The sequence below is a fragment of the Accipiter gentilis genome, chromosome 28, assembly GCF_929443795.1.
Source record: "Accipiter gentilis chromosome 28, bAccGen1.1, whole genome shotgun sequence".
NCBI lineage: Eukaryota > Metazoa > Chordata > Aves > Accipitriformes > Accipitridae > Astur > Astur gentilis.
The window spans coordinates 2,152,065-2,164,774 of record NC_064907.1 but is presented as its reverse complement, the minus strand read 5'-3'; the positions used below and the strand labels follow the sequence as shown (position 1 = coordinate 2,164,774).

General features: G+C 37.5%; 1 protein-coding gene across 3 annotated transcripts in view; it reads right to left on the bottom strand.

Annotated features, from left to right (window-relative positions):
• Positions 1-3,771: 3,771 nt before the first annotated feature.
• Positions 3,772-12,710, bottom strand: part of RMDN2 (regulator of microtubule dynamics 2) — a 49,169-nt gene continuing 40,230 nt past the window's right edge. For 2 of the 3 annotated variants that reach the window (XM_049831430.1, XM_049831429.1), the window contains one exon: positions 4,421-4,682. In XM_049831430.1, coding sequence (XP_049687387.1) covers positions 4,629-4,682 — 54 coding nt within the window. In that variant the 3' untranslated portion in view covers positions 4,421-4,628. Of the gene's footprint in view, positions 3,929-4,420; positions 4,683-12,710 lie in introns of those variants that run through there. The other variant, XM_049831431.1, reaches the window with a different exon arrangement.

Genomic DNA, 12,710 nt, shown 5'->3' with positions numbered 1-12,710 from the left:
TAATGCATCCATCATGACTATTGTGCCCACTGAAAGAAAATGCTACAGGACTGCCCTCCAGGGTGTCCGGGAAAATTCCAGAAAACCCATGGACCTTGCTGGAATCCACAGTACCTCCCTACAATTCTAGGCACTTTAAGGGGAAGGTGTTCAGGTGGTGATGGCTCAAGATAAAGAGATCCAGATAAGCTGGTATGTTTGGGTTGAACATGGCTGGATCTCTGGTAGCCACTTCTTCATTGTTCGGGTTTTTGTTGTTTGGTTTTGGGGTTTGGTTTTTTTTTCAGTCCAGGCTTTTACTACTATAATAACGGGGTTGCAGGTATGGATTTAGGGTTGGGATTTTTATTTAACTGGACACAGGAATTGTCACTTTCCTTTCTAAGTTGTCAGCTACTCATCACTGTTGGACAGCTTCCTAATTCATTCCAGAAGTCGGTGTATTGATATTACTACATAAAAATGAGTAAATAACCCTAAGACTCTGCAGAATGAAAGACAGTAATTTAAACAAAGTAGTATGACAGTGTATCACTGTAACTGTTTCCACAATGTGCCAGTGGCCAATTGCTACAAAAAATATATCACTTAATTTGTGATTACCTGCTGTTGCAGGTGGACAATCCCAAAGGGATGAGGATCCAATGACAGAGCCTTTAGCTTCACCACAAGAAATAAAAATCATCTCAATTATCCAGGAAGGCAGAACTAGTAATTTTAACTGTAATGAAGCACAAGAATCCTAGTATCAGATCAAGAGCCCCTGAACTCACCTTTTGCAGACATGTAAAGACACAAACTCCCCTGGAGAATTTACAGTGTATGTAGTGGAGCAGAGACCAAACAAGAGATGCCACAGTGGGAGAGCTGAAGGAGGTAGCAGGCAACATGGCCAAGGCACCGTGGCTTCAGGCAGACTGCAGCCCCATCTGCTTCATACAGACGAAAGGCCCACAGGGGTTAATATGGTTAACTTCTACCTCCTCCATGGAGACAAAACTACGGAAGTGAATGTCTGCTTCTGGATATTTTAAACAAAAAAGAAAACGTATGGCCCTCTGGAACTATGCTTACTGTTTCTCCAGCTGATACGACACAGAGAACAGATAGCCTAGGCCTAGAACTAAATGCAAAAGCCTTATTCCAAGGAGCAATTAGAGAACAATTTAGGGAACATGCTTCAATTTTAAAAGTTCTCAGATTAGCCAAGCAGAAATACAAAAAAGCTGAGAATGGTCATGTACACTAACTAGTAAAGAACTTAAAAAGCAGAAAATATCTTAGCTGTGTATAACAGCAGTTTCTTACCTGCATGAGGAATATTTCTGTAAACCATGAAAGACAACTTAGACTGAATAATTAAAACCAGCCTTTTCTCTCCCAGATGTTATTTTGTGATTCTACACATAGACTAGTAATGAGCAAAAAGAATGGGCGGAAAAGAAAGATGAGTAATTTCATTTATAAAATCAGAAATTTAATTTAAAAATTTAATCATGTGGATTAAAACCACAGGTGTGATACATAAATAGTCAAGGGCAGCCATGACGCGCATCTTTAAATTCAAGTCTTGAAACACGCTGGTAAATGTTTCACAGTGCAAATTCATTAGGCAGCCTGGGCCCAAATGCAGAGCCAGTGTGTGCAGATCAATCCTACCAATTGCAGAAACCCAGCAGGAGCGCCCGTGGCTTACAGGGGGCTGGAGTTGTGCGGTCCCCAGGGACAGCAAGGCCAGGAGGGATCTTAATAAGTCACCTAGTCCAACCTCTGCCAGAGGATGAACTGTGCCTTAAACATTGCCAATGTTTGAAATCATCTTTGTTTAACTTTTACTTTAAAACTTGTGTAAATGATTTTATAATGTTCTCAGCAAAAGTACTGCAGAGCTTTGCAAAGTTACCATCAGGATTATTTTCTCCTAGTGCCTAATCTAAAGGTAGGCAATTGCTTCTTGTCCTATGAACAGGGGATTAAGAGAACAAGGTTTGGGGTTTTTTTTAAACTGTCTTTTCGGCAATAGCTTTTTACAAATGTGAATACTCCTTTAGTCATTGCTCCTGCAGACTAAACAGAAGAAATTCTTTCAATTTTTACACACAAAATGATGTTGTCTAGCACTCTCATCTTTCTTGTGTCTCTCCACTGGACTCTTTCCAATTAGCCCCCAATCTCCTAGAAATGTGGTGCCTGAAACTGGATATAGTATTCCAGCTCAGACCTCATTAGACCTTATTAGGCCTAATTAGACTAAAAGGTTATTTCATGTGAATTTAATGGGGAATGCTTATTTATTCAGTCTAGTATGAAATTTGCCTTTTCACAAAACCATGACATTATTGACCCGCGATTAGCTTGCCACTCACAGGAATCTGAACGTCTTTTTCCACAGAATTACCACAACTAGCCAGGTCTCCTCCATCCTCTGTTACTTCAATTGAATACTTTCTATTTGCCTTTAATGAAGCAAATCCTACTTATGTCACCTAATTTCAGCAATTAATTTAAATAACTTCTTGTTCTAATCTATTCCTCTGATACACTTTCAGCATTTATTGGCAATAATTGCTTGGAAATGAAATATCTATTGCATAATCCAATCTATTTTATAAAGTATATCAATAAGCATAAAATTGATCTATGTAAAGGCCTTCTTATTACATCCTCCTAGGCGACAGTGAATTGCTAACAACAACCCTAAGTACAAATCACTGTTCTAGATCCATTTAAACTATGCTTCCTGCATTGGCTATGAAAATGTCAAATACAGTCTTTACCAAAAGCCCCTTACCAAAATCAAGATGCATCACCTTTGCAGCTTCTCTGTTCACAAGTCAATTATTCTGTCACAGAAGGAATTATTTGATAGGATTTATCTCATATGGTATTTCATCTTTTCTCTGAAATCATGTATGAAAAAGAGAACTCTGCAATTGAAAAAGAGTTATAGGAACTATTTTTCCTCAGAGCAAACATTAAAAACTACTAAAATACGTATTTCAATTTGTGAAGATCTTCAGGATAATGAAAACCATTGAGCTAACAGTGAGAACTTGGAACAGTTCTGAACTTTCAGATTTTGTTCAGAGGTATCTCACAGTAATGTTTGCACGTCTGAAAACATATTTTTAAAGAAAATGTTTGAAAAAATGGACAGCCCTATTTTATGAAAAGAAATCTCTGTACTTGGAGTCATGGAGTCAGGCTAAATTCAAACGTAACTCTACATCTGTAACTCTACCTGTTTTGTTCCAGGCTACTGCATGTATTGCCTTCTGTTGTTGGTAGTTAAAGCTCACTTACTATGAGATGCTTCAGTCATATATGTATACATACTTCTTCACATCTGCCCAATTTTTAGATCTTTGTAGCCATGACTAGTTCCTTCTTGCTTATGTCACTGTTCCCCATCTGTCCAAAATTAAACCCCCAGTTGCTAGTTCAATATATTCATGCCATATGAGTCCTCCTTGTCTTAGCCATAAACTGGTCCATGTTATCTTACACATCAAATAGGTCAAGTGAACATGCAGTTGTCCTTATCCAATTGTATTTCCTTTAACAGAAATGCTTACTTCTTCTAGATACGCTCCCTGAATCTAGATTAAGGTCCTGAATTAAAAGCCAGTGTGAAAACTGGCCTTTATTTTTCTACAGACTTTGGTGATTTCTGGATCAGTCTGTTGGTGAACAAAATTCTTTCCCTACCTGTAACATTTTCTTGAAAACATTGCTGTCCTACACACTCAGACAGAAGTAGTAGGTCTTTAATTAGTCTATTTTTATGTACAGGTTTTGTTATATAGACGATATAAAAGGTTAGTGATGGTCACATGCTGGACCAGGTTCTCCGAAGACACGCTGATGCCATCATGCTAGGCAACTGTTCAAAGAGAAAGAGCCAGGATTCACAAACTTGGTGGAGGTCCTATAACAAATCCATTAAACAGCACAGCTGTAATAGAATAATCTAAAACACTCAATTTCATTGGTCTGATTTTTAATATAGTACTTGATGTTACAAATAAAATATAACTTTAATATTTAATTTATAAAGTTTTCACATTTCTGTGTAAAACCAACAGTAGGTTTAAAGTAAAAAGAGCTTTGTGAAGGCAACAGCTTTATTTTTAAACTTCAACAAGAGTCTAATTTTATAAGAGTAGAGAAATGTGTAAACATAAACATTCATGATTTTCTTCTGTACACATCTGTGTAAATTACTTGATACAAATATAATTTACTATAGAAACATTGTTTTGTTTGGTTTTGCTACACACAGTTCTATGCTGGCATCACATACTAGTCGATTAATCTTTCAAAGATTAAATTCAAAGAGATTTATGCATTTTGCATTCTAACATCCAGTATGTCCATTGCCAGCAGTGGACTTCATGTTCAGAGAATCAGACTCACAGTGTTAGCAATCTAAATTTAAACTTTAGTACAAGATTATAAATAATCAAGTGAATGCATCGTTTTCATATCATAATTGCCACAATCCAAGCCAACCAAAGCCAATGACAGTTTTCCCACTGACTTGGCTGGAATTCACCCGCAGTTCCCAGTCACTATAGATTCTCATTTTAGTTTTTATCACAGCGTGAAGAGTTAAAAAGTGCGTAGTATCACAGCTTCAGTGTAAGAAGTAAAGCTTCTAAGTCTTTCTGGGCCTCTTTATCCTGAAAGAAACAGACAATCATGCATCAACTTAGGATAAATCCCTTAATTTGCCTAATGCATGCCTACCCATATTTCTTTATTAACAACAGGCATAACACACAACTGTAACAGCCACAGAATGTACAAGACTGCATAGTAAGTTAATTTATCAGTGATTGCAAAAATAAAGTTTGAAGTGAAAACAAGAGCCAGATGGCAGCCCTCTCTTTACAGCTCTGTTAAAGAACTTAAAATGTTAGGCACAAATAGCCTTCTCAGCAGACCAGTAAACCTTTCAGCTTAGGCCGTAACTTTTATTGGTGTACTTTGCATAAAGTACTGCCTTGCCTTATACTTTATGTAAAGCTTGCAACCCACCTGTGTGCAGTTTCTATAAAGATATTTCCATGATGTTTACTAATTATTTATTATGCAATTAAGAAGAAAACATTGGGAAATGTAATTAATGACATAGGTTAGATTATGGTTTCAGTGTATACAGCCATACCTACCTGTAATAACCACCATGGACTGACTACACCTTCAGTGTCTTCCATACTGGTGTTGGTGGGCTCTGCCTATGCTACTGGACTCATAGCAGAGTAGAGCCAATTGGGGAGCAAGAGGCGAATAATTTGCTATGCTCAGAGCCAACACTATACTATACCTCCTAGGACAGAAGGGAAAGGCTTCTTTTAGGCCAATGTGTAAGTGCGCAGTCTGCATGGGGCTTTAAACCAAACCCAGCCCACAGACTCTTTCACAGGTAACCAGTGACATATGTTTTGCTTATTCTATGTATAATCTGTTTGGAAAGGGGTACATGCATATGAACATGCAACCACAGTACAAAACCTCCATTATTCTACTTATTTTTGAAATGTCTCCTGGATATAATCCACTTGCTTTACTTGCCACTGCAAAACTTCTAGCTTGAAAAATGCACCCTGGTTTAAAACCACATTTCTAAAAAGTCAGCACCTCATAGGTGCAGGCTGGTAAGGGTCCAGACACCTAATGCATGCACCCATGCATACTTAGCAGTGCAAGTGAAAAGCACTTGCACATCACAAATTTTGTGCAAGTATTTCTAATGACAGAGACCAGTATTTCTTTCCCAGATAACACCACAGGCAATTCTGAAAGAAAATACTATAGACAGACAGCAAAGTAATCACTGAATTTCAGGATCACTTCATTATCCAATCAACCAAAGAGCTGGAACAAAATACAGAACATTTTAAAATACATTTTATGGGTGAAGAAATTCCTGCTTCCCTTTATTTTGGTTAGTTGTCCATAATGTCATGAAGGAATAGAGAAGAATATTGAGATGATAGAAACCATATGCCAGACATGTCAAACTATATTACATTATTGGTCTGGATTAAGGCATTAATACATTAGCTGGACACTTCTCTTGGAGTCACTGCCTTGGTCCCACTGGCAACAACAGGCTAAACTATCTGCCTAATCATTTATCAGAGGCTTTAAAAGGCACACACTGCACAGCCAGTAAGCTCTTGCCAAAATACTCTAACAGAAGGAAATGTCACACTGAATTCAGCACCCCTTAAACTCCACATCACTCCAGGCTGCCTGGAGCACCAGCCCATGGCTTTCAATAAAAATTGGAAAACTTAAAATTTGTATTAATATGTTGATTCATTCAGGGAAAATACACTTTTTTTCTGTACTGACTGTAGTCAACTTGTGAAAATCATTATGAACTTCATTAAAAAAAAAATAAAAAGCCAGATATTTTCCCATGGTATTACAAAAATTAAAAAGGTTTCATTGTATCTGGTCCTAATCTTTTCATGCTTTTCTAAGCCAAAAATTATAAAGAAGCGGGTCTCCTAGTATCTGAACAGTGTTCAGCATTTCATGGGTTGATGGGGTCCTTTACTCATTTTGCAGGATACAGCATTTTAAAAATATGTCTCCGAACAACTTTGTATAATTGTCTCTCTCCTTAGAAGCAAAAGATTATATTGGGCAATGAGCTTTACGAGTTGCAAAGGTCCCAGAAATATTGGGCAATCTTTCCTGAATCTTCCTCTGGGCTTAGGAGAAAGAATGAAGCAAACCCATGATTGTTCTAAGAACTAGCTAGAGAAGAAGCTGTGAACGTGCAAAGCATCTTACCTGTGGGTTGCCAGTTCTGAACAAGACTACATCAGTAAAAGCAAGCATTATTATTGTTGCAAACTACTTAATTGGCTGCTTTAATTGAGCCAGTGGCTTCCTGTCAATAGTAAGGACTCAGATGGCAAAAGCATAAAAAAAAATAAATGGGTAACAATGGCATTAAAAACAAAGCTGAGAATGGTCAGTGAAGGGAACTATTATGTCACCTTTGGATAAAGTCCTTCCAGACCAAAAGGCGTGTCATGCTAAAAGGAGAGAGAAGCCACAACTCTGTTCAGTGTACAAGTCTCCAGTTTTAAGGATGAAAACTTCATTAATGCCCAAAGTTTGGCTGTTAATGGGAAGACAAAGCCATAAATCTCTTATTTGGCCAACTTTCTTCCTCATTGATTTCTGGGTCTGTGGCTTTCTAAAAATTAACAATAAGGTTGACTTTTTTGTGTTTGGGTTTTGTTTTGGGGGGGGTGGGAGTTAAGACTGGCAGGCTTTGATCTCCCTTTAGAGTGCGGCAGGGAGAGGAAGAGGTGCAAGTCGTAGGAGGAATGCAATATATTTGCATCAGTCCCATTTGTTCACCCTGAGGCTTAGTTCAGCGTTGATTGAATACACAGCCATTTTCAACCTTGCCTTTCTACTGTCAAGGCTTACGTTTATTAAACACTTCTCATATAATTTTCAGAGTTGAATATGAGTTCAAAATGTTCTGCAAACTGCTACACAAAAGGTTTTAAAATTACAGGGTCAGTGACTTATTTTCCCGCCTTCCTATTTAGTTGCTTTTCTTTTGTGTTTCATCATCCACAGGGGACATGCACAGGAAAAAAAGACCTGGGAGGCCAGGGACTGAACAAGGGAAAAGAGGGAGTTGAAAAGAAGAGCAAGACGGAAGAGAGAGCTGGTGGGATAAAGGGAATGTTGGCTTAACTGGAGGTAGTCCACATTTTGACAGTTAATTTCTGCTGAAAAATTTTACTGATAGATATATATACACACAGACATACACATGTAAATGTGCATGTTAAAATTAAATGGCAATTAAAGCAGAGACAGAAAGATAATGATTTTACCTTCCATCTCTGCTAATTATTTCCTTATGCACTCTCAACCCAGGCACTGCACATGTGTGCACTTGTTGACAAAGTCCCAACTGTCAACAGAGAATGATACACCCCCATGACCACAACCAAAATGGTTACACCAGCCAATAATGTAATTGTGTGTAACCACTGCCAAAACCCAAGCTGACAAGCACCCTGTAGGGTTTCATTGAAGTCAGAGGCACTGCACAGTACATTAAATTAGCTGGGCTGCAAGGGTGGTCCAAAGCTGTACTCTGATACGCAGTAACAGCAATGAGGTGCTGAGAGCCACCCCTGATTTTGAGTACAGCTGTATCATTCCTTTGCAGCTCCAGAAGAAATCCTGGACTGTAACAGAAGAGACTCCCAAACAGGCATAAGGATCGTTAATTAGAGAGTAATAACTCTTGTGGACAATATAAATCATATAAAGCTATATACTATCCCTTCTCAGTTTCATGATAGACTCTTACAGAGGGTGTGATTGTAGTAGGTGTTAATTTGCATACGATTGCATAATACTGTTTTTCCCCTTAGATATTTGAATAAAACAATGCAATCATCTACTTGCAACCTTCTATGTGACTGCTGTATGTCACAAGTTAGAGCATTTTATGCTTTTTCATATTCTTAGGATCTTCCTCTGGGGATGAACCATTACTTCTCAAAGCTTTTAGGATCAAGGCAAGCACAGCTTTAAAATACGTAGCTGACAATAATTCCACATTTTCTGATTATACTTGAAGTAGAGGGAAAAATACCCTTTCACACCCGGAAGACTGACTAAACAGTTCAGCTAGTTCGAAGACTGCTGTTGAAAAATTACAAATGGCAGAATTCAATTTAGAATAATTAAGTCACGTAAAATTTTTATACACTAGTTCTTTTCTAACTTAAAAGACAAAGTTTCACCTGTAATCTGGTTTCCTTTTACTACTGTACACAATGCGGAGCTTTTGATGTTTCAGACATTCCCCTGTTTCTGTCCAGCTGCCGCTGCCACCACAATGGGACCTACAGCCCTTCTTTCTGTGTAGTCATCACTGAAACGGCTTAAACACGATCACACCCAGTTACAAGCCCTTCAGAAAGATGCCTGTTGAGGCTTTCCTTCACGCTGTATATTGATTCTGAGACAATATGTTTCAAAATTCTGGAAGCTTGACTTCCCCTGGCCACTCTACAAAAACAGGAAACCAATTGTGAACCTCTTCATCCTGCAGTGCACCACCACCTCCGTAAATACTTCTCCCACTCTGCCCCTGCAACATCAGCACACCAGGGGAAGAGATACACTCCACGCTTTGAGGAATCATCTGTTGATCAGTCTAGCTGCACTAAGAACTATGCCAAAACAATGTTACCCTTGATAGGATGTTGAAATTAATACTTTGTGATAAACTAGTCAATTTAATCATAAATATAAGCAGCTCAGTATTTATCAGGATAGACTTTATCCTTATGTATGAAACTACTGCACTAAAAAGATAGCTTCATTTTTTGGAATCGTTTTTGGAGAGGGAGAAAGAATAAGCAGACAATGCAAACAAACTTTTTGGCAAGAACTTCAAAAACATGCAGACAACAAATCAGTCTGATCACTAAGAGAAAAATAGACCGTATTCTCTGAAGTGCAAAATAATGTAAAATATAGGATGTCTCAAATTCTTCTAGCAGCTCTTTTAAAAATGTCTCATTTTTACCAGCATTTTACAGTTTGAAATCTGATCTTTTTATAATGAGGTTTTAAAAGGCCCATTTCCTGAGCCTGAAGCACTCATATTCAGTGTAAACAGAATCACTAATTAAGGAATAGTTTTTTAAAGTATATTCAGACGATACTTTAATTTTGGATTGGTGGTAGCTATTAGGAAATTCTTATTCAGCTCCACAAACAGTATTAGCAGGAAAACAATAGCCTAGATTTCAAAATGAACACAAATCTGAATATTTCCATTATTTTGTAATTGAAACACCATAGACTTTTTCTTGGCATTTGGAGGACAATTGTGCACAAAATCTAAAGGAACAAATAACCTCTGAAAACAATGACATTTTGTATTGATCTGATGATGTTGAGAAAAGAAAATGTTCTGTTTGATGAGAAAACAAAACCATTTTTTATAAGGTTAACCCAAATTATTCACATAGTTTTGATGGGTAGTTTTTTCCACAAACAAGTCATAATTTGTACCCTTCACTTGAAAAGCAGAAGTAAATTACTTTTTTCTCCTCAAAATCTGTTGTGGAAAATTCCAGATACGTAAATGGTCTATTGTAACAGGAACAACTGATAGGTGCTGAAGTTTATACTCTGTCATCTCTTCCATCCCTCTGTAACTCCCACTCTTTTCCTTACAGACAATATTAAAAATGTAAATTAATGACCAGGGAGATCGATTATGGCAATGTAAAACAAAATGTAAGAACATCATAAGGCCATGATTTCTCCTCAGCAGCTGTATTCTTGTGTAAACATTCAGCCATTGTTCCTGTCCATTATTACATTTACTTCCTCCTCCACATGGGCTTTTCTAGAGTTTCAAACGTCACTGGGGCCAAAGGCAGAGTCTCTAACAAGTCTCTGCTTCTTGCCATTCTACACCTGTTGGAAGTGAATGCCATAATGATCAATTCTGTAATATCTAAATCTCTTTCACTTGTTAATTTCAACACTAAATTGGCTTCATTTGTAATTCCTGGGTAGGAAGGAGTGGTTTTGAATTTAAGAGTTGTTTTTTTTTAAATCACCAATAATTTTGTAAAATACATGCTCAGTTTCAGGGAAGTTTTTATCTGCATTTTAAGTAAGACTTTCAGCAGCTCTCAGTGAAAATAGATTTGCTTTGCATTCTTCCTGCTTTGCTGTCTTCAGATCTTCCAAGACTACATTTTTTGTAATGTAACTGCTGCTTTTTAGATTAATTTTCAAAAAATATCATAGACACCAGAACCTTGAAATTTTAATCTTTTCCTCTGCTAGGCTGTTATCTCTTTGTGGTGAGCTTATGGGGCCTACAAGCACAGAGTTCACTCTGATGCCCATGCTCATCTCCAGATACAAGAAAAAATAATTTATTATACTTTATAATTCTATATTGAGACTTTTATTTTCTGCAAGTTCCAGCCTTGAAAATACCCAACAATCTTTGTTATAAACAAGAAATTAGTGTCTTATTCCCCTTACATACAAAGCGCTATGTGTTTAATCAAGCACAGACACACACCCATTCATTTTGTCTTTCTATATGCAAGACAAATGCTCATGTTTTCAAATTTAAATTACATTTTTCTCCTCAAATTTAAAAAAGTAATTTTTTTCCAATCACAGTAGCCCATCACATCTGGTTTTGACAGCCTTTCATGTAGTCATACTCACCAAGGCTTTAAGCGCACTACAAAGTAATGAGTCTCAGTAAGGGTAATGCAACATCCACTAGATAAACAGAGCAGCTGTTATGTACTTTACAGTAACTCACAGCAGCCCTGAGCATTAGGATCTCTTTTACTGAAGGGGTGAATGTTTCCCAGGACCCTGAGGTTATCCACCTGGACAGCAACCAGAGAAAAGCAGGACAATTTTATGTCCTGTGCACCTCCAGCAGTGAAGTACCACTCTACAGTATGACAGTATTTATGGCCAAGGAAGGACCGCATGATTCATTGGAGGTTTTTGTTTAGAGTAGAGAGGATAAAGAGAAAGGTCTCTACTGTAACATCAGTTTAGTTTTCCAGATTGATTTGCACCAAATCTCCTGTATTTCCTTTTAAAATTAAAAAAAATGCATAGACTGATTAGTTAAAAATGTGCCAAACTATTTTTAAAAACTGGTATTAGGACTTACAGGAGTCATTCAATCAGAATTTGTCTCTCCTTTTATGATTTCTTTGGTATCCTTTTTTAGGTTCATAAAAGGGTTGAAACTGGCCATCTGATTTTTATTTTTTTTTTTCCTTAACAAGAATTACCTCTGTTTGGAAGCCCCTCTACCCCTTGAATTAAAAAGATATTCCCAAGTGGTAGAACAGACACACAGAAGGGATATTTGGATGTGATACAACATTCAAGACAAAGTAATCTCACTTAACTTGAAATGTTACATAAAATGAATCCTAGACAAAGTGTCAAAGAAGTGCCCTGAGTTAGACCAGCTGAGAATTTGACCTGAGGATTAAAATGAGCTATGGGCTATTTTACTGATGCCGAGCACCTCTGGTTCCCACTGAAGTCACTGGAAACTGTGGATGCTCAGAAGCAATAAAAAGTAAACCATTGTCTACTATTATTTTTCATACTTATGCTGCAGGATGATTTGTATCATGAAATACTATACATTTCCTCAATGTGGCACCTTTCCAGCAACTTTGTTCTCTCAGCCTGCTCCTGATTTTATGCCTTTATACATATACATGTTTCTCAGTAGAAGCCAACATTTTAAAACAATAAAGGAATTCCCCTGCCTGAAGAAAGAGAGAAAACACACATGAGAAACTATGATTACACTTGGGAATGATGGTTTTGCATGACTGTGACAACATACCATGCTGCTGACAACCTTGAGATCCTGTGCTGTGGCAAACTGAAAGAAATCCTCAGACTGCTGCTGACCTATATTTTCTTTTTCAGACCACGAATGCCATCTTTTCCAGGGCTGTAGTCAATTCAGGCACTTTAACAGCATCTATTTATTATTGTCTCCCCAACGTCTCTTTAGTCTTATTACAGTCTTTTCCCTCCCTTAAACTAACCCGACTAAATGTTATTCCTCTGTACAGCTCCAAGCCCTGAACCACTTCAGTTCCAACATGTTTCCTCCC